Raw genomic sequence first — 27,150 nt, 5'->3', positions numbered from 1 at the left:
AATAGGGGACACTGGTAAACTACCAACAACTCTCAGTTCACTTTCTAAACAAAGAAAACGGAAGGGTCTCAAAATTTCTCATGACTCAGCTATTTCTAAGTTACCAAAGTTGACTGAAAATTATATTTTTTAAAAGATAGCATTTTAATAGATTAAATTGAGTTTTATGTAAGTTGTGACTGTTGAATTAGAATTAGTATCAGTTAGGTCAGCCCTAATATGGTAAGAATATTCACTATGTCATAATATTAATATAAATCATAGCTGAATTATGATCGTAGAGGGTAGCCCTGGGTAAAACTCAGCAGGTCATCTAATCCAGTGATTTCCAATGCTGAGATTAGGGGTCCTGTGTCCTCCTGGGGATGGGAGGGCAAAGAGATGGAAACAGTAAAGAGAACACATCTTCACATACATTCCCCAGGATTCTCATGTTCCCTAGTGTCCTTCCTTCCTTTGAGACTAACTAGACTGAGCTGCTGTTACCTCTGTCAGGTATCTTTCAGATGTGCTGGTTGGAAGATAAGATTGGAAACATCTGATCCATTCTTCCTTTTACAGATGAGAAAACAACCCCAAGGAGATGAGGCGATCTTGTTAGATTGGAGCCAGGATAAGGACCGTGTCCACGTATAAAGGGATGATAAGAGTTTAGGAAGGAAAAACAACTCTACATGGAAGTTAATCCTGAGGGTTTTTTTTTTTTTAAAAGTATCTTTTCCGTGTTTTCCAACTGCTAATTTTTTTTTTTAACCCTCATTTTTATTAGATTCAAGCTGCCAGTTTCCAAACAGGTTATTTTTGAATGTGAAATTTTAGTTTTCATTGTGTAGTGCTGTTTCTTGATTTTAGCAGTTTGTCATTGTGATGTGAAATTAGCTAGGATAACTCTAAACATAATTGTTTTCTTTTATTCTGACAAGTATCTCTCAGCCTACCTCATTTGTATTTTGTCTTCAGTTATGAAAGGGAAACAAAATAACCACAGTTAAGTATTTGAATTCCAATGATAGATCATGGACTAAAAACTAACTTATGTTTAATTTGGTGTTTATTGGACATCCAGCTACGTAACAGCTATGTTACTAGTTTGGGATTCAGGCCACAATATCTTCTGGTCTATGGAAGGTTTTCTAAAAATCACATTTAGAATGCGGTGTTGCCCAGGTGCCTGTGGCCGCGATTGCCGAAATCCTGTCAGAGGTACAACTCCTAAGGTGCAGGGGTCCCTCCAGAGCCCTAGCTCAGAGATTACTTTCCAGCTCCACCACCTTGGCAGGATATCTCCCCAGAAGGTTTTGAACATATTCTCAGTCAAAAAATTCAAATTTCTAATTAGAATGGGTGAATTTGTTTAGAGATAGTAAAAGGAAAATGGTAGCTAATTAAAGAGGCCTACAGCAGGAATGTGAAGAAATACAAAGTATATTTTTCACATCTTGTCTTTTTTTCCAAAAAGGAATTCAAACACAAATAGGGGAAATTCCACAAAATTTTAATTTATAAATTATACTTATCATAATTGAAAAAAGGTCGAATTCTAGGATGTTAAAAGGAACTATGTAATTATTTTTTTTTTTTATGGAATGCTGAATTTTGCTAGTCTTCTGTGTGTCTTGGTGTTACACTGGAATTAGACAACATTTTTACCATTATGCATTGATTTCAATAAAAGCTTTGAAAATGCTTTGACATAACTTATTTGCTAGTGGTGTATAGAATTAGAAAGGCAACAGCAATATAGAATACTAACAGTAATTGTGCATACAATATTTTAGTGATTTTATGCTTGTTTATTTTTTGTAATTCTTATATTTTATAAATCAAATATCAGTATACTTCCACTAGAAATTAATTTATAATTGATTATTTATATTGGACGAAGTAGCAGGTTCATGTGTAGTGTTAATCCACTCAGATTAACTTTATCTAACTGAACTTTTATATTCAATAATTCATTATATTACAACTTTTTAAATAGCGTTTATAACTAAAGAACTTCATTTTATAAAGTATTTGTTAAAAAAAAATCTTGCCAAAAACCATTACAATTTCTATGCATTGTGTAATAGTGATGTCATTGTTGAGATTTTGCATGTTGTTATAGGAGCTATTTCATACGTGTTTGTGGTGTTTATGTGGAAGTACTAACCATTGCTGCTATCACTTACTGTAGTTCAAGTGACAAACTGTGCTAAAAGGCTGTGCCAGTCAGCATTAGTATGTGTGACTTGAGAAAGTATGTACTTAGTTGTTGAATATTTTAAGCCAGCACTTAAAGGCCTCTACAGAAGGAAATACTATAGTTGTCAAGTGGTGCCAAACTGGAAAATCTTTGTTTCGTTATATATCATTCCGGGGTACGTCAGCTTTTCTCCCACACCTTTCCAACTCTGAAAGCGAAACATTTACAAAAAGGGAAAGAAAGCAAGAATTACGAACTTTTCCAAGTATTTCTTGCCCTAGAATTTTAAATGTTTTCTTCTTCTGACACTTGAGCACCTTACAGAAGAAAAACTAGTGACAAATAGAGCAGCATAATTTCCCTTGATGTAGAAATTTTAAGGCTAAACAGTATAACAGTAGAAGACTGTGAGGTGTGTATGTTATGTTGGATGGTTATCATGTCTTGTTTGAATTGTATTAAATAAAAAATGTTATTTTATTTATAAGGGAAACTGTGCAGTTCCCAGATGTTGACTTTGACATTTGGTATTTGCATAGATTTATTTATTTGGTTGCCTTATGACCTTCAGGATTTTTTCAAGCTCGCCTGTCTATTTTGGCTCTTGTTTCCCATCTTGTGTCAGCAGTTCCAGACAAATTCTGAAAGTAGGGAGAAAATGGTCTAACAGATTCGCTCTACTATACTTTGTTAAATTTTAACATAGGGAAAATACTATTACATTTACACACTTAAAATGGAGGAAGAATTGTCATGAACTATTAAGAGAAGAAGACTGCCTCCTCAAAACCAACATGCCAAAACACCTCACCTGGTGCAAGGTTTTCTTCTGTTGGTTCAATGGGTTTATAATTACAAGATTCCTTTAATGACGGGATAATCTCCTGAATTATATGGACGCTTTTTGTGTGGCTTGTCAGGTACATAGCCGGAGCCAATGCTGTATTGTAAGACATTGCTGCTGAAATTACTGATTTAATTCTAAGAATATTAAAACTAATTCATCAAGGTCCCCTGCCACTTCTTTGCTTAGAGGAAAAGAAAGGCAAATTTTAACTGTGAGCCTTTTCCTCACAATATGCTTTAACCATTCACCCTTCAATGAGGTGATAAAGCAATAAAAAATTCAATTAAATGTAGGCTGAAGAAACGTTGCCTTTGTCCCTTGGCTTCCAGAGTCACAGATTTTATTTATTTATTTATTTTTAAATTCCTGCATTGGGAATTTCCAGGCAAAGCCTTTGTACCAAGAATTTCTTTTCAGTTTTGGACACCAAAGATTATGGCATGGTATATCCTGATGATGAATTATTTCTATTAGCTAGCATTGGGCACATGTGTTTGAATCCTGTTCTTGTAATTTTGGGTCACCTGTGCCTGTCCTGATGCCTCTATGCCTAATTTTTCAGTCAAATAATTCATATATGTTCATTAGGTTTCTGATTTAAAGTTTCCATTTTCCCTTATGATTTTAAATGTTTTCACTGCTAAATTTACACATAGATTTGCCAGATTAACCCCCTGATGAGTAATAGTCTGTCCCTTTTAAATGAGATTGTAATTATAACCCTGTAGGCCTGAAACCTGGTGAGACAATAACTGGGTGCGTTTTGGATTCAGTAGAATCACCATGCATGACTCGTTTATCTGTTAAAATGAAGACTGTTCATGATGTAGTAGAATGAATTCTGTGCTCAACTTCAATGAGATCTTCCATCTTATAAGTGTATTTAAGGTTCGTTTTACTCTGTCACTTACAAGGTGAAAAGAAAAAATGAAGTTTACCAATTTAGGCACTAAAATTCAAAGCCAGGCATCTGTTTAAAATATAATAATCTCAATTAATGCTTAGAACAGTTTTATGAAACAATATCATTTACATACTATATTCACAGTACTGTTCTTTGAGGGTAGATTCACTTCTGCCCGATTCGGGACATTGTCATTTCTGGCCCCTTGGCTTATAAGTGATTCATGTGGAAAAAGCACTTGTGTGTCAGCTTCATTTAAATCATAAAACTTTTTAAAGTTGCTGCAGTTATTTGTGAAAGGAAGAAGGAAAAGCTGACTTGTAATGGGGGAAGTTACGTTACTATGTTAAGATACTGGACTGTGATGCTCTTGGTCAATACTCCTTTGCCAGTTGTTTGTAATGTAGAACTTCCTCATTGATGAGAGTATATACTGTTGTTTCGTTTTTATTTTGCTGCTCGCTGATCTTTTACACTAAGATGTTTTCATGTTATCAGCTCAGTTTTTGCTTCATATTTGTCTGTGTATTTGTGCTCTAAATAAACTTCTAGTTTCGTGTCCCAGGGGTCTCTTCCATTGTGTATAACATTTACCTCTAATGTCATGTATTTTTCTATTATGTTCAGTATTTGTTGGTAAGCCTAAAACTTATGAAAATAAGAAAAGCAGTCCAACAAAATCAGCTAATGAGTGTCAGTAATGTCTCTTATTATGAGAGCGTGCTTTAGTCATAGTATTTTGTCTGTATTTGAGTATAATGACCAGTCTTTAATAAATTGTTTTCTGCAATGCTGGCTGATTTTTATAGGTACAACAAACAATTTTAAAATCAATTAAACTATATTTGAGAAAAAAATTGCTAACATGGACTCTGCAGTGGCCCCCTCCAGGATACAGGCATTTTATTCTCAGCCAAGCATTCCATACAGTGTTGCATCTCACCACTGCAGGGGGTGCAGTCCTGGGAGGGGAAGTGTTACTGGAGTGACTGTTCAAACGTAGCCCACGGTGTAATAAAACTTCAGTAAAGGCTCTTTAGCTGGCTTAATCACAGCTTCCTACCAACCCCAGCCTGAAAATGCTGGTCATGGAGCAGAAAGCCCGCTACAAACGATGAACTCGGCAGTGTCTATCTGAAGTTCTGTTGGTCGTTGTTCTTCACTGCCAGTAATCCCTTTTCAGATGTTTTTTAATTGGGTACGAAGTTACGCCAAACTAAGTGGATGTCAAGTCCTAGACTTCCTTCTTACTAGGAAAAGTCTATGTAGTCAGATACAACTCTCCATACGTTGTTGCATTTAGCACATTTCCTGATGTTTTGAGCATAATAGGAATGGTTGCCTAAATAATTATAATTAAGTTGATTAACTCCAGACATCTCTGTTGGGTCACTAAATTTAATAATAAAAATGTTAAACACCTGAAAATACAGCGCTATTTTCCGTAGTTATTTTGTAGGACTACAAATAAATTTTTCATGTCTGAATAATCTACCAGTCTTTCCTTATGGCTGAACATTCCAAATGGAAATGAGTATTTTTGTGGAATAGTACTTTAGATTGTAAAATACTCCATATAAATACTTAATGCTTCAGTATCTCAAAAGATAGTTTTAAAAGCAAACATTGAATTCAATGGCAAACATTTTCACAGAGTACACTAAAAAAGTAAGATCAGCATTTTCCTTATTAAGATTTATAGTGCTTTAAAATGCTAAGGCAGGGGCTGGGGATTTAGCTCAGCGGCAAAAGCGCCTGCCTGGCAAGCGCAAGGTGGTGAGTTCGGTTCCCGGTACCGGAGAAAAACCAAAAAATAAAATAAAATAAAATAAAATGCTAAGGCAATAGCCAGGTGTGGTAGTACATATATCCCTGGCTCCTTAAAGGCTGAGGTCAGCCTGGCAACTTAGTAAGATCCTGTCTCATAAAAAAAAAAAAATAAAAAAAAAAGGTAAGCCTAAATAAATACTTGTCATGAACAATTTGGCAAATAGGAACTAAAAACCAGAGGACTCTTCAGAGTCCAGGCATGGTGGTACATGCCTATAATCCCAGCACTCAGGAGGCTGAGGCAGGAGGATCACCGAGAATTCAAGGCCAGCATGAACTACATAGCAAGACTGTCTTTAAAAAAAAAAAACTACAAACAAAACTAGTAAAATTTTTGGTGTTTTATTTTGGAATCTTTGCATCCATGCATGTACTTCAAAAATTTGAAACTGTATTTGTTTTCTACGTAGAAGAATTAGTATTTGAAAGTGTATTATGCTAGGTGTAGTGGTGCACTCCTTTAATCCCAGCACTGGAGAGACTGAGGCAAGAGGATCACCGTGAGTTTGAGGCCAGCCTGAGCTACATAGTCAGCTTAAGGCCAGCCTGAACTTCATAGCAAGACCCTGTCTCAAAAAACAAAACAAAAGTGGATTGCTGTTTCTACATTTTTCCATTGCACAGTTGTGCCAAGATCTATTTTACAGTGCTTTTGTTGGATTGAATTTGTTTCTAGTTTTTCATTTTTACAAAGTTACGTCTAAGAAACCCTTCAGCATATACCTTTGTACACATCTCTGATAATATCCTTAGGATAAGCTTCTCTTATTGGTGCATGTTAGTTAAACAGAATAATAGGTTTCATTGTGCGTTTTTATACATGCATATAACATACTGTGGTTGTGTGCCCCCCTCCCTGGGTCCCCTCCTTAGGGTAAATTTCTAAAAGAAGAATTTGGGGGCCAAATAAAAAAAACATTTTATTTATGTTTCCTACATGTTTCCAAAGTTCTGGTGATTTTTATAATGTGCAAAAATAGTATCTTTATATTTACCATAAAACAGAGTACCGCAGAGCTAATGATATGCGATGTGTAGCCTTTAAGATTTTTTCTATGCAATTAAAAATAGATTTTTATTTTTCTTAAAAAAGGAATCATGGCATGCTTATTGCCTTAAAGTGACTCTTTAGCTAAGTCACATTATGAATCTATTTTTCATGTTGGCATGTAGTAAGTAGCACAAGTTTAAAGATGTGTGTAAATATGTACAGTATGTAATTCTTTAATCATTCTGTTAAAGGGTTTTTAGTGAATATCTGTGCTCATTTATCTCTACATACTTGTTTTTTCTGCATTTAGCTAAAATTTCCCACCAAAAAGTTATACTAAGGTAGACAGCATATAGTATCGGTCAGGAATGTGATTTCCTTCACATCCTGGCCAGTATATAGATACGGACCTTTCTTGTGTTTTTGCAAATCTTATAAATGAAATATATGTCACTGTAATGATAATGTCTGGCTATTATTAATGTGTTTCATTATTTGTATTATATGAATAATCGCCTGTCATATCCTGGGCCCATTTTCTAGTGAGTTATCTTTTTCTCATTGATTTGTGAAAGGTTTTTATATGTCCTCTGTCAGTGTTTTATAAGGATTTTCTCCATGTTTCTTCATTGCCTTTTTTACATTACCAATTCCCCACAAGGGATGTAAACATTTTTTTACTACAAACATGTACCAAAAAAAAGAATAGATCATACACAGAAATAATTGTTCAGGGCAGAATTTTAAATTTTTTATTGTATGATTTTTTTTTCCCGTACCGAGATGGAACCCAGGGTCTTGTGCCTGCTGTGCAAACACTATCATTGAACTGCATCTCCAGTCCTTTTTTCTTTTTCTATGTAGAAACAGGGTCTCACTAAGTTTGAAACCACCGGGTTGACTTCAAGCTTGGGATCCTCCACCTCACCCTTCTGAGCTGCTGGGTTTGCAGGTGTGTTTCATGGTATGTGGCATGTTCGTGTATTTTTTATAGTGTGCTGAGAAAGGCTTACCCCCGACTCCCAAAACCATGAAGATTTTCTTTATGGAAACAGCTTTTTAAAAAACTATTTAGAAACTTGTTTTGTTTTGTTTGAGGCAGGGTCTTGTCATGTAGTTCAGACAAGCTTTGAACTGTGTACCCCAGGCTGGCCCTGAATTTGTAGCAATTCTACCGCCTCAGCCTCCTGAGTGCTGGGGTTATAGATGTGTACCACCACACCTGGCTAGTAATGTGGTTTTATGTGTGTGTGGTATGAAATAGGAATCTAACTTTGTTTTTGTCTCTCCAACTCAATAGTCAAATACTGTATCTTAAACCATTTATTGAAGAGTCCATCCTATCCCTCAAAATTTGCAAATTTATATATTTTTCTGGCCTCTCTGTTGTAATTTTAATTCCTTCCTTTTTTCCTTTCATCTTTCCTTCCTCCCTTCTTTCCTCCTTTCTTTTCCTTCCTTTCCTTCCCTTCTCCCCCATTGAGGATAAACCCAGGGGCACTCATTCACTGAGCTATTTTGATACAGGGTCTCTAGCCCATGGAATATAAGATTAATTTTGTCATCAAGGTGCATATAAACAAACCCACATTTATTCTTTAGAATATTTGTATTGATGAATTAAAGATATAGATATATGAGTTTTATTAAACAGTACTTAACAGGAAAAAATCACAAAAATATTGAATTTGTAATATTTATTGAATATTTATAAAAAAAAATCAAAATTTTCAACATCTACTGGTTTTTGGTGTTAAGGGTCTAAAAGAGAGGGCTGGGATTGTAGCTCCGCAACAGAGCACTCGCCTAGCACATAATGAGGTCTGGGTTCAGTGAAACATCTAAAAAGAACATCAGAGATAAATTCTCATATGAACTACAATGAGAATATCAATAGCACTCTACAAAAAGGTATCTTTACTTCAGTTATCACACCTAAGGCAGTCTGCATACGTGACAACAGCACGTTCCATACACACATATTGTGTACACTGACAGCACATTTGGTTTCCTGGCTGTTTTGTAGGACATTTTTGACATCTCAGTGGTCTTGCTTTTTTGTGAGGAGGTCCTTACGATATTATACAGTGCGTAGTTAAATTGCTCAGACAGGATTTGAACTTACAGTCCTCTTACCTCAGCTCTGGATTACACATGTACTATGGTACCTGGCTTTGTAGGTTTATTTCTTTGTCAGTAGCTCAGTAATTTACGGTTTAAAATACTGCAGTCTTAAGGGACATGTTTATGTTTTGCAAGGCAAGGCCTCCTGTTTATTTTCAAAGTTACCTTTTTTTTCTATGTTAACTCTCTTACACTTTAAAATCAACCTGACAAGTAACAACAAAGGGGGAATTTTAGTTACACTAAATTAAAGGTTACTTGAAGAAATTAAACATAATATTGAGCCTTCCCATCCAGGGATATGGTAAAATTCTTCACTTATCAGGAATGCATTTTTTTCTTTTTTGAGACAGGGTCTCATTGTGCAGTTGAGGCTGGCCTTGAGCTCACTTTGTAGCCCAGGCTGGTTTCGAACTTGCAGCGATCCTCCTGCCCCAGCCTCCGAGTGCTGGGATTACAGGCGTGCGCCACCAAGCTCAGCTATAGGAATGCATTTTTAATTTTAAGATTTTTTTGGGAAGTTACTGAATTGCATGGAAAGAAAAGTGCACAAATCATTAGTGTGTAGCTTATTTTTATGAAGCAAACATGTCGCTGTAACTGCCACTCAGAGTAAGACAAAATCACCGGAACCCAGAAGCTTCCTCTTACGTTCTCGTTAACTCCTTGGAGCACCCACTGTACAGCCCTCACCAGAGTCATTTTATGTGTTTAAAAACACAAATGGACCCTTTCAACATGCTCTTTGTTGTCTGGGTTCTTTTGCTAATTAACATGTTTCGGTGGGGACTCAATCCATTTTGGCATATAGCTCATTCTAGTCCATTTTTTGTTGTGTAACAATTCATTGTATAAATATTTTACAATTCTATATGCTTTTAATTATTTATGGAAATCAGATAATCTTCCATTTGGGGCTATTACAAATTATGCTATTGTGGTTTTATGAATGTACATATGTCTTTTGGTACACATATGCACACGCTTCTGTTGAGTATATATTTGGGTGTAGGATCGCTAGGTCACAGACTAGAAATCTATTCACCTTTAGTGAGTGAATCCAGTTGTCAACGTGGTTTTGCATGGTTGAACAAATTGACACTTGTGTCAGCTGAGTGAAAAGAGGACACCTTGGTATTTGCATATTTTGTTTTAGACATTATAAGGAGTATATTTTAATATATGTTTTCTGAAATACTAATATTTTATATGGGCTCATTTGAGTTTTATCCATATTAATGGAACTATTTGCTTTCTAATTGATCTGTCAGATAAATTCACTGCAGATGTCTTCCCATTATGTGGCTTGCCTTTTCCCCTTTCTGTGACACATTTTAATAAATGTCTGCTTTTTTAATTTTCATGGAATCCAATTTATCAATCTTTTACTTTGCGGGTAGTGATTTTGATGTCTTGTTTTAAAATACTTGGTTAATCCAAAGTCGTCATACTTGTCTCTCAGTATTCTCTTAGAAGCTGGATTGTTTTTCCCTTCAGTTCATGATCCATTTGGGACTGTTTTGTTGTTCCTGATGCCGCTGGCTCTGGTGTGAGGTAGAGATTCCCTACTGTCTGCTGTTTTAAAGACTTTTATGTCTATCTTTATGACCTGAGTTAGCCTCTAATTTTATTTTGTTCTTGTACTGTATTTTTATAGAAAAGTTATGCTGTCTTATAAAAGGGGTTGCCTAGTATTTCTTCTCTTTCTATTATTTATGGAAATTGGGAAACAACCTCTTTCTAATTGGGAAAAAACCTCTTAAACACTTGCAGAGTTTTATATATTTGCTATTATTTGCTCCTTAATGTTAGAATAATTTACTGGTGAAATCCATGTGAATCTGAAGTTTTCTTTGTGGGTAGTTCATTGTGGATTCAATTTATTTAATGGATAAAAGCATATTCCAACCTTGTGTTTCTGTTTCTGTGTTGGTAAGTTGTGGCTTTTCTAGGCATTTATCCGTTATTTTCAAATTTATAGGTATCAAGTTATTCATATTTTTACTATCTTTTTACCGTCTATAGAATCTGTAGTGTTAATCTCCTTTAGTTTCTGCCTTCTTTTTTCTTGCTAAGAAAATCCTGTCCGTCTTTTCAGAGTCATCTCAATGTGACTTTGATGGGGGGCGTTGTTTGGTTGATTTGGCTTGGTGTTTGTTTTTTGAGATGGCTTCCCACTGTGTTGCCTACCCTGGTGTCAAACTCTTGGGCTCAGTTTACCCTCCTTCTTCAGTCTCCTGAGTAGCTGGGAGTACGGGCATGTCCCGCCACACCTGGAACCTTTGTTGTTGCTTTCTTTTCTAAATTGTATTGTTTCCTTCCTTCTACATCCTGAGTATGTTTGTGCTTCTTTTTTTTTTTTTTTTGTTTTTCTCCGGTACCGGGAACCGAACTCACGACCTTGCGCTTGCCAGGCAGGCGTTTTTGCCGCTGAGCTAAATCCCCAGCCCCTTGTGCTTCTTTTTATAGTTTCTTGGTGGAGTTGATAGTCAACCTTTCTTTTCAAATCTGAGCCATTTAATGCTGTGATTTTCTCTTTAAGCATGCAGTAACTCCATCCCACAATTTTGACACATTGTGTTGTCATCATTCAGTTTGAAATATTTTCTAGTCCCATAGATTTTTTTCTTTCTCCAGAAACAAGGTATTTTTTATCATGCATAAGTATATGCTATGCTTATATATTCATGTACAATATTATATATGCATATTTTAAATTTCTAGTATCTTACTGTCCTAGTTCTCATTTTCTAGTGGTGGCTATTCCTGTTTTAAGGATGTATTAGCCTCTCAAATCTTTCATGATAGGACAGTGGTGTTTGAAGTTTTTAAAGTGGTTTTCTGAATAACTCTTCTCAGAGATGTGAGCAGAGAACAGGGAATTGTTCAGCTTGTGTTAATTGGTGACTTTCATGTTGTTGGTTTCCTCCAGTTGCCAGATAATATTTGTTTGTGTGCTCACATTTTAAAATCCAGGTGCAGCTTGATAATTATTGGTAGCTGATGGAAGTTTCCTTAAGTGCTGTTCAGGGTTTCCGTTTGGGCAGAGCCAGCCTCCGCAGGTAGCAGTTGAGTACAGGGCTCTGCAAGTGAACTTCACCCAGCTATGCTGAGGGGCAGAAGCGATGCCTGTAAAAAGGCTTCCTTTCAGGGTACAGCAAGAAACAAGCTGAGAAACTGGAGGCTCTCTCCACTGTAGATACGGGGAACGTATTGCCTGAGAGATAGTGCGAATGTAGAGATTTTTTGCTTTTCTTAGCTACTTTCCTTTTTCCCCTCTCTGTGTCCAGTTGGACTCCCAGGGTTCGTGAAGCAATGCTGCCTTTCCTCTCTGACTCCGAGGAGTTCTGCTCATGTTACACAGAGGTGCTTGCTAACACTTGTGCCAGTGGGAAATGCTGCAGGTGGTAGCTCCCTGTAGAGAGAAGCATAAGCGCTCGTATCTGATGGTCCTTAGACTGCGCTACCATGCCCCGTGGTCTGTTCCCACGCCCACACCCAGCTCTTCCTGCCTGGAGTTCAGAGTGTGCCTCTGACCTCTGATTGGGAAAAAACCTCTTAAACACTTTAGTAGTCCTTCCTGTTTCCTATGTTCATTTATAAGTTCTTACTTTGGCTTCTCCATCCATATAGTATCAAAAATTTCCTCAGCAGCATAACACCAAGATATATTAGTTTGTTGGGCAGGGTAGAGTGGTAGAGTACTTGCCTAGCATGCATGAGGTTTGATCCCCAGCATCACGGGGAAAAAAATCCTTGAAAGAAGTTAAGTATAGATAATTTAATTTTAAAACATAGTCATGAAGGAACTTTGTATTCAATCATTTTCACACAACTTCTTTCCCATTAAATAAGCGTATAAACATTTGTGTTTCACAGGGGACTAGAATTTTTACTTTTCAGTGTACTATCTGTCTTATGATAAAAATGAAGGAAAATGAAATTATTTAAGGTTATTTAATTTTTTAATGGTATAATTAAACTCATCCTGTTTAAAACTATCACAGTCATCAGATCACTTAGCTGTCTTTTTTGGGGGTGGAGGGGGTTGGTTTTTTTCCGGTACTGGAAATCGAACTCTTGACCTGGCGCTTGCCAGGCAGGTGCTGTGCCGCTGAGCTAAATCCCCAGCCCCCACTTAGCTGTCTTTACTAAAGGTTAGTCCAAGTAAATTTGGGGGACCGGGATATTTTTTAAGCACAGTTCTTCATAATAGTAAATTGTGTTCTTTTCTGAGAATTTTATCCCTCGTATCCGATTCCTTTGCTGTAGTGGCCAGACCATGGACAAAGCAAGGCCTAAATCCTGGCTTTCCTGTTCCATGACTTCAGGCAGGTGCCTGGCACAATGACCTAGTATCTTGGTATTTATTGAATGAATGTATGAAGTTACTTAAATTTATGAGGCTCAGTTTCCTTATCTGTAAAACAGGTATAAAAATGTGCTTGTCTACAGATTACAGATAATTTATGTGGCATCTCACGGAATGTAGTAGGCATTCAATTAGAACTAGGTATAATAATAGCAAATTTAACACAGAATCCTTTCATTAATATCAAGTCTTACAAATAGAAGTTAGGTTTAAACACTCGCTCTCTGAATTCTTTGTTACACTCTTGTAGGTAGGATCAAGATTGCTGGTATCAAGCCAATCTTTCAAACCAGTTGACACTCCTAAGGAATAATAAGGCAAATGTAAGACACAACACAAAGGGGACAGTGCAGGAGTTGGATTTGTATGTGGAAAAGTTGTAACGACAGTATGTTTATTGGCACCAAGACCGTAAGGAACGTTACCCATCGAATGTGTGGGGAAGGTGTGGTGTGCGTGTCTTGGGTGCTGGTGGATGCTGGGTCACCAGGAGATGGTGGTTTGGTGCAGAAGAGTCCTTACTGGGAGCAGGGAAAGGCGAAGTGGCTTAGATACGGTGCGGACAGCTGGAGGTCACCTTGGAAATTATACTAACTTCCTTTTGGGTGCTCTCAGAGACTGAGCGCATTCCCATACTGCCTTGTAACAACGTTCCAGAAAGGGTCAGAAGTATTAGATGAGGCACAGGTTGGCAGTGTTTGTAGTTTGAGGTGATTTACATTCTGCACAGGGTAAGCCTGGTTTTAGCAAATCACCGAGTATCAGGACAGGCCAGCTAATGATTATGGACCTGGTTTTCTTTTTGGCAACTTAATTTCCTCTTTTGAGGGAAAGTGAGCCCCTCTGGAGTATTCCTCCTTCTTTCCCTTCATAGCTCTCTCGCTTGACCCTCCAGTGTGATTTGAAGCCAGCTGACAGCTTGTAGAAGTAGTGCTTAAACATTTCTCTTTATTAATACGTGAAAAAGAATTTTTAAAATATGCTAAGACCGTTTAATACGACTGCCCACGATGGTGCACAGGTCGTTTGAGACTGTATCGGAGCTCTTGTGTGCTAAGGATAGGAAGCCTTCCTTCCTCCTCCTCCTCTCCTTCCTCACTTCTCTTTTGTTTTGTTGATAATAGAAGTGCAGGGTTTTTTTAGTGAAACATTTAAACAGAATACTTTTTGTTTTTCAGCATTCATTTTCCTACTGTTGAAACGCCTAATACTGAGACCCTGGATTAGTACAGGGTCTCAAAAAGACAAAAAAAAGATGAACCGTGTGCATTAGTACGCAAATTCATATATAACACAGCAGATGAGATTAGGTGCAAGGTTACTATACTGATTCCGTTGTCGCCTTTATGTGTCCTAATATATGTTTACTTGATAAATTTCACTTTGCAAAGTGTTATCTTTTAGGAGTTCTCTGTTGTTTACGTGATCCCCAGATGTAATTCTCTAAAGAAGGGAATGGCAAATTATTTTAATGCTTTTATTGTTTTTGTTTCTAGCTTACTCTACTAAGCTCAACAAATTTCCTGTATTTAATATTAATGATGACTTGAGTGATCTGTGTACCAGTGCAGTAAGCCCAAATACTACTAAAGCCACGCGGTACGCCCTGAATGTGTGGCGGTATTGGTGCATGACCAACGGGCTCAAGGATCACACGGACATCACCAAGGTAAGGGGCTCTCTCTCGGGCTTACTACTTCTTCTGGCCAACCTCACTGAGCTTCCAAGTGCCAGGCACTGTACTGGGTATTGCAGGGAACAGAACAGTTGCTTTCTGCCTGGGGAAACTTTGAAAGAATATAATATAGGAAGAAAAACGCCCATGGTCCAAAGCAGAATTTAATAAGTATTTTATGATTCTACAAATCAGAAATTGCTGGAAAATCCAGATGGATAAATTGATTTTGGATTGATAAGACTGGGGAGGGAATTGACATTTAAGCTTATTTTGAGAGAAAAATAGGATTTCAGTAGAATTAGAGGAGGACAGGAGTTTTCAAGGCTGAATGATGTGAAGTTGAGTAAACTTGGGGAGGACAGAAATGCTTATTAAAACAAAGCTTTCGTGTATACATATGGTAGAGTTTAGACTAGATTTTGACTTGTTTTTGGCAAGGAGAGACTATTTGAAAGATTTATTGTAGGATCTGATTATAAGAGCTGCAAGTATCTTAGGGTTAGGCAAAAAAAGAAACCATTAAGTTTTTTTGAGCAGAAAGGAACATAATGGCAGTGATATTTTCAGAAAAATTAATTGGAAGTGATGAGCAAAAAGTTATTTAATGTCCTTGGTCCTCCACTCCCCTTTTTAAAATGAACTTTCAAGATCTCTTCCAGTCTGAAGTATCTGAGGTTTGTGAATGACAGAAAAAGAACGTTGCTTATGTGGAGGAAGAACAGACATAACTGTACTTTGATTGGGCCATATTTGGTCCTAAGTCGGATGAGCAGAGGGACAGGTTGCAACTGTGAGATGGAAGGCAAGTGTAGAAGTGGATTTCAGGGTCTTCCAAATAGAGCTCACAGTTGAAGCCCAAGGGAAGGTTGGGAGCGAACAAGTTGAAATAGGAAGCCCAGGTTCTACTTCTGGCATCGAGGTGCACTAGACAATGTGAGGGGCCTTTCTGTTTCATCTGCAGAAAGGGCAGCATCCTCAGGGGAGGGAGTCATGGGACAGGAAAAGGGGAAGGAGAGGGAGAGAGAGAGAACGGGGCTGGAGTCTTGAGCAGTCAGCACAGAAGGAAACGGCTAACTGAAATACTGTTATTAAGTAAAGGCAGAGACAGGAAGAGGAGCTGAAGAATCTGATTAAGGAGAGGGCCCTGAAAGGCTCCTAGAGAGCGCTAGGTCCATTGCTGTGCCTGCTGGCTTGCTGCTGCCTGGCTTCTCTGTGCCAGCCTCTTCCGAAACGTAGGTACTCAGGTCCCTCGCAGAAGAAAATACATGCTTTTATTCTCCGGTACCGGGAACCGAACTCACGACCTTGCGCTTGCCAGGCAGGCGCTTTTGCCGCTGAGCTAAATCCCCAGCCCCGAAAATACATGCTTTTAAAAAGCAGCAGTCATTCAGGAAATAAACCACTGTGAATGATGATGTATGAACACAAGAAACAACAGGTTTATACACCAAGAACTCTGGGGAGTTAAATTATAGACTGAATTTTTATGAAGTATTTTGAAATTTATATATGAAATTTTATGGAAACAAAAAGCATAAAAATAACAACATATCCATCAAAATAGTCCAGCAGGTTTGAAAATAAGTTGAAACAAAAGATATAAAACAGTGTTTTGGAAGGCACTTGATAGAAGGCGAAGAAGAACAGTGCTCCGTGAGGGACAGGAAAGAAGCAAGGTGACACCTCTGCTTATCCCAGGTCTGTGGGCCCTGGAGAAAGAATTCAAACAGTGCCTAGCAGACTTGCTTAGTTAAGGAAATGAAGCTGAGTCCAGAAGGACAAAGGTAGTTAGAGTTGTCATGACAGGGTATGCAAAAGTAGAGCACAGAGAGAGCCTAAGGGATCTAAAGATGCACTCCTCAGATATTCAGCTGAGTACTGTCGGTGTGTGCCTGTGAAGAAGCCCCTAAAGGCTGGAAAGAAAGAAAAAAAAAAACAAAAAAACAAAAAAAAACCACCTACTTGAAAGGATTTGCGGTAATTATAGGTGGCACTGACACAGAATTGGAGACCATATCACCCACCAACCAGGCTGAAAAAATCCCTCAAGTTTCAAGGGGTTAGCCAGCCAGGCACTTTGGGTGAGTAAAGCAGGAGAATCACAAGTTTCAAGGAAGCCTGGGCAATTTAGTGACTTGGTGAGTCCCGACTCAAAATAAAAAAATTAAGGGAAGGGGATGTAGCTCAGTGAGAAGACCCCGGCTTCAACCTCCAGTATTACCACCACCAAACCAAACCAAACCCTTCATGGGCTGGAGTCCTCGGGTTTCATACCATGCAGGTATGGGAAATACTTAGCTATAGACTGAGCACAGCTGTAATCCCACGCAACAGAGAAAAACAAGACCCGAAGAGCCTAATGGTTTTTAACTAACTGTATTCCAGAATAAAGCTTAGCAATAGTTACAGGAATATAGAAATATTAAAACACAAAAAATAAAATTCACAATGTGCATCATCTATAAACAAAATTTATCAGACCTTCAAAGAACAGAAACATATATTTTTAAAGAATGAATAGGGCTGGGGATTTAGCTCAGTGGCACAGTGCCTGCCTGGCAAGCACAAGGTCGTGAGTTCAATTCCCAGTACTGGAAGAAAAACCAAAAAAAATAGAAATAAAAAAAAAGAATGAATAAAAATCAACCCAGAACTGACAAGATTATAAAATTAGAAGGCAAGGATGTTAAAACAGTTATTATAACCATATTTGATAACCTCAAAAAAATAAGTAGGATTATACATTTTGTTTGAGATTCAAAATGTACTTCTAGAGACAAAACTAGTGTCTGAAAGATAAACTGCTTAGGCACATTGCACATTAGAGAAGAAAATATGTGAACTTGAATATGCACTATAATAACAGGAACTGGCCTAAGTGGCTGCCTGGCAAGCTCAAGGTCCTGAGTTCGATTCCCAGTACCCAAAAAAAAAAAAAAAAAAAAAAAAAAAAAAAAAAAAAAAAAAAATAGGAACTACAGAATAGAATACAGAAATAAAAGATAATTGTTTAAAAATGATCAAACCATTAATAAGGACTGTGGACTAATAGGTAGTAGTTGGAATCCTTAAAGCAAAGGAGAAAAGAGGGGCAAGAAGAAATATTTGAAGGATAACAGCCCTAATTGTGCCAAGTTTGATAAAAACTAAAACAGCCATAGATTCTAGAAGCTCACTGAACCCCACACAAGAAATAAAGAAAACTTTATAAAAGTACACCATAACTAAATCACTTAACCAGTTTTAAGTAGAAAACTTAAAAGCAGTTAAAAAAGAAAGACGTACTATACAGAGGAACAAAGATAAGGCCAACAATGGATTTCTCATTAGAAACAAGGCAAATGCAAAGATAATTAAGCAACTCCTTTAAATTATGAAAGAAAAATACTTTCACTATTCCTAATGCAAATGTCTTTCAAAAGTGAATATGAAAGAAAGACCTTTCAGATTTCAAAAACGAAAGAATTCATCATCAGGAGATCCATACTCTGATACATATTAAAGGAAGTTCTTTAGCCAAAAAGAAAATAGCACTCTGTGAAAATATGTCCATAACAAAGGAAACAACCTTGGAAATTATAGCTACATGACTAAGTATGTAAGTTTTTTAAACTTAACTTTCTTTGAAGATCATAGACCAAAACAACAAAGACAAAATGGAATAATAAAAATATTAAATTGATGAAGGAATAGAAAAAAGAAAGGTGTTTTTCATTAGAAACTATGCTAGACAGTGGGATAACATCTTTAAAGAGGTGAAAGAAAAAACTTCCACCTAAAACTTTATACTCAGTAAATAAAAATGAAAGTGAAATAAAGACCTGAAAAAACAAGCCTGAGAGAATTTCTCACAAAAGACCTACACAGCACTAAATGTTAAAGGAAGCTCTTTAGGCAGAAGCAAAATTATATTAGATGACATGGATTTTTCAATGAAATAAAAAGTTTTGAAATGGAATTTTTAATTTCCAAAAAGATAATTGACTGTCGAAAGCAAGCTTAATAATGTATTGCAAAGCTTTTATGTAATAAATGGAGAGAAATACAGGACAACGCAAGTAGAGAACAGATGGGAAGATGAAAGTGTGATGAAGTTCCTACAATACATAGGAAGTACTGTAGTACTTGAAGGTAGCATATGGTGTATAGTTAAGCACTGCAAATCTTTTTTTTTTTTTTTTGGCCATCTTTTTGAGGCAGGGCTTCGCTACGCAGTTCAGGCTGGCCTTGAGCTCACTTTGTAGCCCAGGCTGGTCTCTAGCTCCAAAGGATCCTCCTGTTTCAGCCCCCCGAGTGCTGGGATTACAGTCGTGCACCACCATGCCCTGTGCTAATGACTTTGTATTCTAGTCTTCAGAACCTGTTTTTACCTCATAGTGTTTGCAAAGATACCTATAATTCCCTCTACACACGCGTGTGACTTCGACACTTTTCCCACCAAGAGTGGAATCGGTTTTCTCCTAAAATCTAAGCTGTCCATGTGACTTACTTTAACCAACAGGATATAACAGAAATGACAGTCTGGATTCTAAAGCCAAACCTTGAAAGATTCTGCTTTGATCTTTAGGTTCTTACTGGTCTTTGTACATGTTTTTACCATGTGAGAAAACCCAGTTAAACCTGAGGAATATGTGGACAAGCTATCTCCCACATAAAACTCAGACGACTGTACCGTGCATGCCCCAACTGGGACCTGTAGAGGAAATACTCAACCGAGCTGGGCCTGGAATACTAACTCATCAAATCATGAGCAAAATCAAATGTCTTGGCTTGCCAGGCAAGGTAGCATACAGCTATAATCCCAGCATTCCGGGAGGCTGAAACAGGAGGATTACAAATTCAAACTCAGCCTAGGCAATTTAGCAACTTAGCAAGACTGTCTCTTAAAATGAAAAACAGAAAAGGGCTAGAGGTATAGTATTGTTGCTCAGTGTGAAGGCCCTGGGTTCAGTGCCCAGTACTTGAGGAAAGGGGTCTTGGCTTTAAGCCACTAAGCTGTGGAGTGGTTTATAATGCATCCATAGTTAACGGGTACAGACCCTGTTTCTCTAGGCCGATCTTGTGTTCACTGTGTACTCTTTCTACTGTTTCCCCAGCCTCATTATACTCCTTACCATTTCTAGAAGCCACAAGACCTTATACTTCGGAGTCGTTGCTACATACTACTCTCTCTGCCTGGATGCTTTATCCTCATTCTTAAAATTTTCTATCAGGGACTGGGGATGTAGCTCAGTGGTAGAGCTCTTGCCTTGCATGCACAAGGCTCTGGGTTCAATCCCCAGCACCACAATCAATCAATCAATCAATCTATGCATTCTTCCAGAATGAGCTCAAATTTGGCTCCCTCAAGCAAAATTACACTGTTGCTTGAGGATCCCTTGGCACTTAATTTAAATTTTTGTCCTGGTGTTTGCCATGCTGAAGGGCTTTCTGTGTTGAAATGCACCTGTTTGCATATCTGTCTCTAGAATATGTTGAAAGCATCTCATTCATGGCTAGGTCTTCAACCCAAATCAGAAGACCCGAAATAGACCTGAATTGGCACCCCCTGAAATGATAAATGTGGGTTAAACCAGTGAGTTAACTTTAGGTTTGGAACACCAGGTAGACTTAGGGTAGAACATTTTTCTTGATTTCCACAGACTGCCACAAGTTTCAAAGTAAAATCAGAGCAAAAACAATTCCAGGAGAAATGTCAGTCACAAACTTTATATTGTTTATACACAAGAAACAGTTCATTCTGGTCCCTATTGGCTGCCTTTTTACTTTTTTCAGACTTATTTTTGGTTGGTGATTATTTCTGTAGGTTTCCAAGGACTGCAGTCAGTTATAAAAGCTTTGCAAACAGCCAGTTTACTGCTGTAACCACTCTTTAAGTTGATTTGCCATGTCAGGATTCACCACAAATCATAAACTTGGCTTTTTTTTTTTTTTTAGCTTAAACAGACAACTAAATTTGAGAGTTACCAGGTGCCAAATTGCGATCAAGAGCTGTTACCTGCCAGCTGTGTCTGTATTAAAGACACACTTGCACTCAGTGTGGCTCGCGTGCAGAACAAGAATATGAGATTAAAGGGTATGGCCACTTGATGCCCCAGTTCTTCTTGTTCGCTGATTCTCTACAACACTGGCCTCTTTCTTAAGAAGTTTTTAACCCACGTGGCCTATGAGAGTGGATTACAGCAGACTGGGCTATATTTTTTCCTTCACTCATTATTTGTGTAGATAACACAGGGGTCAACTGGGAAGTATTAGGATTGAGGCTAAGGCACAGTCTATGGGCAAGTTGTAGATATTACCCAAATCATGAAGGATATGGAGAAATGAGGCCCTTCTCATGAATTCCTGCAAGGAAATGTATAGGTTTTTGGGAGTAGGCACCTGTCTTCATAGTAATTTCAGGATCCCAAAGGCAAGACCCTGTGACCTGAAGAACGTTAACGCTGGTGGGCATGGAACATTGGTGTTGGGAGTCAGTGTGAATCGTTGGATTTTAAAATTAGTAGTAGTAGATATGAATAGTTATTTTCATTATTAAAAGAAAATAGTCGCCTTTTACTGACATATTTGGGTTTTTATAATTATGGTAAAGTACACATAGCAAAATTTACCCTTTTAGCCATTTTAAGTGTACAGTTCGGTGGCGTTCATTGCACTCAGTATCGTAGGACCATCGGTACTATTCATTCCCGGAATTCTTTCATCATTCCGGTAGAAACTGTACCCATTAAACCATAGCTTTCCATTTCTGCTTGACCTCAGGCCCTGGCAATCTAGTCTACGTTCTACTGCTGTGAATATAGCTAGCCTGGGTTCCTTACATAAGTCAAATCATAAATATGTGTCCTTTGTCTCGGACTTGTCCTTTTGTATCTGACTTATTTCACTTACCATCACATTTTCAAAGTTCATCTGTGTTTGAACATGGATTGGTAATTTGTTCTTTTTTATTGCTGAAGGCTAGTAGTATCCATATTCTATGGATATGCCACATTTTATTGATCCATTCATTTCTTGGTGGACGTTTGGGTTGTTTCTGTATTTGAGCTATTTATTGCAATGAAAGCTGCGGTGTGTTCAAATCTCTACAGGGACGTTATCAGTCTTCTTGGGCATATAACTAGGAATGGAATTGCTTGGTCATAAGGTACTTTCAGGTTTAACTTTTGGGGAGCTGCCAATCTGTTTCCACAGCAGCTGCATCATTTTATATTCCTTTCAGAAATATATGAGAGTTCCGGTTTCCTTACACTCTCAAGACTACTGGTTATTATCATTGTTGTTTTATTTCTAGCCGTCCTTTTGGGAGTGAATGAGAATGCCTTGTGGCTTGGCTTTGCATTCCCTGATATCTAAGGAGACTGAGCATCTTTTTGTGTGCTGATTGGCTGTTCATTTATCTTTTTTTTTCAGAGGTGTCTACTCAGATCATTTCCCCATGTTTAAAATGCATTATCTTCTTGCTGTTATCCTAGTTCTTTATATATTTTAAATACAAGTCCCATATGAGCTATACGATCTGTAAACATTTCCTCTCATTCTGTGCATTGTTTTTCACTTTCTTGGTGCTGCTTTCTGAAGCCGTTTTTAATTTTAATGAATTTCAATTTATTTTTCCTTCTATTACCTGTACGTAAGCAATAGTCTAAGAAACGATTTTCTAATCCAAGGTCATGAAGGTTTACTTTCTTTTTTTGGAGACAGGGTCTCACTGTGTAGTGTAGACTGCCTTGAACTTGCTTATGTAGCCCAGGCTGGCCTTAAACTCACAGAGATCCCCTGCCTCAGCCTCCCGAGTGCTGGGATTGCAGGCATATTCCACAACACCCAGCTACCTTTCTTCTGCCTCTAAGAATTTAGAGCTTTAATTCTCACATTAGATCTTTGATCCAATTTGAGTTAATTTGTGTTTGAGGTAGAAATCCAACTTCAGTCTTTGGTATACAATATCCAGTTATCCTATAGCACCATTTGTTGAGTTCCTTTTTTTTTTTTGGTACCAGAAATCGAACTCAGGACCTTGTTCTTGCCACGCAGGCGCTGTGCCGCTGAGCTATATCCCTGCCCCTATTTGTTAAAAAGATTATTTTTCTATGAAGTTATTTTGCCCTCTTATTGAAATCAGTTGTCTTTTTATCTGAGGATTTATTTCTGGATTCTTAGCTATATGTATGGTCCCCGGAACATACAGTCTTGATATCTATAGCTTTGTAGTAAGTTTTGAATTAAAAAGGGTGGATTGTCCAACTTTGTTCTTTTTAAAGATGTTTTAGCTATTTTTAATCACTTAAACATTTCCATATGAAGTTTAGGATCAACTTTCCATGCATCTGGGGTCTTGATAGGGATAATGCTAAATTTATAGATAATTTGGGAGTTATTGGCACTTTAAAAATACTGTTATTCAGTCCTTGAACACAGCTCGTCTTTGTTTCATGGTTTTGTTTGAGGCAGTAAAATAAAAAATACGATTTTTCTTAGAATTAGTTATTTGCGCACTTTTACTGTCCTGCAGTCCACATGCTTGTTTCAAAAGCCATCACATTAAGTGTGGTGGACCACTTTCAGGCGGGTTGTTTAGATTAGCGATAGGCTGATAGACCTTCCCTTTTGGATTTTTTTTTCCTACTGAAAGTGAGAGCTGATCTCTTTCTAATACATGAAGCTTGAAGATACAAACATTGAAGAGAGGTACTTGGCCTTGATTTCAGCTATATGAAACCCAGTCTTTACAGAGAAGCAGAGATGAGAGACCGTGTCCTCCTGGCCTTGGAGTCTACCAAGTCTGATAGCCTCTTTGCTTACGCTTGCTCCAATTGATGTTTCACTGGAAACCAAAGAAGTCGCAGCTAATGTAAAGAGAGGTTATCGCCTACAAGTAGGAAGTTTTGCAAGTGACAAGAAAAACATCCGAAGCCTGCTGAATTTGAGTGTAGTTATTGGGAAATTATTTTAACTGGTTATTGCTGAGACATAAGAAAACTGTTCTTTTATTTTGCATACTACATACTCTGATGCTTTTCAGCTGAATGTCTTGGAGTTTCCTAGACTAACAATCAGATTATAAGAAAACATCTGTCTTTTTCCTGTCCTGTATATGCTGGGGTGTGTACATGAGTGCGTGTGTGTAAAGATTCTTTTTGTTGTCCTTCTTGGTGCCTCCAGCACATTACCACGTGAGAACAATGATATTCAGCCTGCTTAATCTGTCCCTGACTTTATAAAACGACTTTAATGTTTTTATTTAGGTATAATTTTTATAATTCTTGGCCTTAAAATAGTCTTCATTGTAGTAAGGATTTTTTCCTTCTAATCTCAATTTAATTTAAATTTTTAAAAATTTGAAATGGATGTCATATTTTTCCAAATAATTTTTCAGTATTACTTAAGTTCATATTACCTTTCTTCTTCTTCTTTTTTTTTTTTGGTACCGGGAATCGAACTCAGGACCTTGGGCTTGCCAGGCAGGCACTTTGTGCCACTGAGCTACATCCCCGGCCCCCTTTCTTCTTAATGTACAAATGTCAATTACATTATAATATGTAAGACTGAACAATCCTCCCACTTCAGTCGTCCCCGCCTATTTGGATTAGTGTACTGTAGTCCTGCCTGTGACGTGAGAACACAGGCAGTCTTTCTTTTATGATGTACTACGTCACCTGAAACTTGTACATATCAGAGCTATTCCTTGCTTTCCATGGTATTAATGTACACACATTTTATGTAACATTAAATTATGTACAAAATGAAAGGTGTCTATATTTTACTTAGAGAAGTTTATGTTTATATTTATATACTTTTTCAGTGTGATACAGATCAGATGGGATTAGAAAAATGAAATATAGTCATTAATTCTTTTTCAGATCTTTTAAACAAATACTGACATTGAAACCCCTCGGTTTATTAAGCCAGAGATATTTCAGGACCTACTTAGATAAATTCAAGTGGAAAAGCAGGAGGCGTTAACTCGCAGCACAGAGCAGGCGTGTCAGTTGTGCTCCACAGCGCCGTGCTTAGTGACAGCGGGAGCAGTGAGTGCAGAGATCACGGGAATTAATGCCAGAGCTATTAAAGGGGAAGGCGGCAAATGACTTGCAAGCAAAGAGAAGGCCCTTCCAGAGAGGAATAATGAAGTTACAAAAGTACAATAATAATGTGTTTGTAGGTTCATCTATGCACGTATGTCGTCAGGTGTGTGTGTTTATTCCTATTTACAAACCCCTTCATAGTCCACTGCTTTACGTATTACCACAGTCCTTTGAGGTATCCATTATTACGCCCTACTTTGCAGATTGAAATGTTAAGATTTAAAAAAATTAGCAGGAGCCAAATATAGAAGCTAGATCGTCCAGCTTGAAATGCGCTGCTCTTTCTATTGTTATGCTAAGGGGTCAGCCCTGAGGAGGCCACGAAGCGTCCTGTCCACAGAGAAGCCCCAGTGAAGGTTAGAAGGGAGGAGGGGTCTGGCTGTGTAGCTATCCTCAAATGTATAACTTCAGTGTTTGTCTCATTCGAGATCCCTGCAGTGAAGTTGAATGAGCTGCTCGAAAACTTCTACGTCACCGTTAAGAAGAGTGACGGCTCAGACTTCCTGGCCACCTCGCTCCATGCCATCCGCCGAGGCTTGGACCGCATCCTGAAGAACGCAGGTGTGGGCTTTTCCATCACCAGCAGCACCTTCAGTTCTTCTACCAAGAAACTCAAGGAGAAGCTGTGGGTGCTGAGTAAGGCAGGGATGTCGGGTGCCCGTTCTCGGAACATCGTCTACTTCTCCCTGTCCGACGAGGAGGAAATGTGGCAGGCGGGGTGTCTAGGGGACGACAGCCCTATCACTCTCCTGTCCACTGTGGTCAAGTACAACAGCCAGTACCTGAACATGCGGACGCTGCAGGAGCACGCGGATTTGATGTACGGTGACATCGAACTGCTCAAAGACGCACAGAACCAGCCCTACTTCGCCCGGACAGACAGCGTCAAGCGGGAGAGTCGGAGCGGTTCCACTAGAGTGTGTCACGGGAAGATCTACCATGAGCACTCCCGGGGACACAAGCAGTGCCCGTACTGCCTCCTCTACAAGTACATGTACATCCACCGGCCGCCCACCCAAATGGAGGCCAAGTCCCCCTTCTACCTGACGGCCAGGAAGGAGGCCGCGGACATGGGCAGCGTGTGGTATGAGGAGCAGAGGATGGGACTGCGGTCTCTCCGGGGAATTGTCCCCAACTTAGCCAAGAAGGTCAAGCTGGAAAACTGTGAGAACTTCACCTTCGTCTCTTTCACTCAGGTCTCCAGGAGGCTTGGCTCCCACAGCTGCTGCCAGTGAGCCCCGCCCCAGCCGGGCCACCGCCGGGCCCCCCTCCGAGGCCGAGCTCCCTCCTGCAGCCAGGGCCAGAGTCGGCAGCAGCGCAGAGCTCCGGGGCGCCAGAGGCTGACCGCGGGGACTCCGTGGACCTGCTGGTCTTCCTCAGTGTGGCCTGCTGTGCCTCTGCCTCGGAGTCTGTTTTTTAAATGAAAGTAGGTGAATCTCAATAATTCGGCTGTTTTATCCAAATATGTGTCACCTTCACTCAGTCGCAGAAGCAAATACAATGTGTAATTGCTATCAACAAGAGTGAGGAAATTCATTTTATCTAGTGCCTTTTTAGCAAAGGTTTCCTGGAGAAAAGAAAAAGAAAAAGCAAAACTCTTTAAGCATCATTTTTAAAAATCCCAGTAGCCCAGTAGCGTTAGAATGTGATGAAGGCTGTACATGTCGTTGGATTACATTCACAATAAGGAGTAGAGAGCGGCGGACATGTCAGAGAATTGCACTTGACACCCCTTTGTGTTTTGCCGGTGGATGACTTGGTCCCGCAGAGCAAGCAGCCTCGCTGGAGAAGTCCCAGAGCATCTGCTAGGGAGGCAGGGGCTGCGCGCTGCCGTGGACGGATCGATCTCTGCTTTCACTGGACAGCATCTTATGAAAAGAAGATGAATGCACCAGAAGGGTGTTTGTGAGAACAAGCTTTCCAGTGAGCTGGACGGTTTGTGCAACACAAGAGAATTTCCAGTAGTAGTGAAAGAAAATGGCTTGGGAAAGCTGCGTGTGATCCAAATGTGAAAACCTCTGAAGCAGAAGTGCCTACGTCTTAGTTCTCAGCACCATGTGAGAGCTTTTCCTTTGAACGTTTTGTAGAGGTGATTGTTGTTGTTTTAAATCTGTTCTTCATGTCATAGTTG

At 38.6% G+C, this 27,150-nt stretch overlaps 1 protein-coding gene across 3 annotated transcripts in view; it reads left to right on the top strand.

The window, feature by feature from the left end:
• Kiaa1958 (KIAA1958 ortholog) overlaps positions 1-26,757 on the top strand; it is a 66,557-nt gene extending 39,800 nt beyond the window's left edge. For 2 of the 3 annotated variants that reach the window (XM_005382704.2, XM_013513274.1), the window contains 2 exons: positions 14,750-14,922; positions 25,448-26,757. In XM_005382704.2, coding sequence (XP_005382761.1) covers positions 14,750-14,922; positions 25,448-26,254 — 980 coding nt within the window. In that variant the 3' untranslated portion in view covers positions 26,255-26,757. Of the gene's footprint in view, positions 1-14,749; positions 14,923-25,447 lie in introns of those variants that run through there. The other variant, XM_005382702.2, reaches the window with a different exon arrangement.
• The last annotated feature ends 393 nt before the right edge of the window (positions 26,758-27,150 follow it).

This window comes from Chinchilla lanigera, unplaced genomic scaffold (genome assembly GCF_000276665.1).
Source record: "Chinchilla lanigera isolate Chin_1 unplaced genomic scaffold, ChiLan1.0 scaffold00018, whole genome shotgun sequence".
NCBI lineage: Eukaryota > Metazoa > Chordata > Mammalia > Rodentia > Chinchillidae > Chinchilla > Chinchilla lanigera.
The sequence above is the reverse complement of the archived record's forward strand: the minus strand, read 5'-3'. Positions and strand labels throughout refer to the sequence as shown.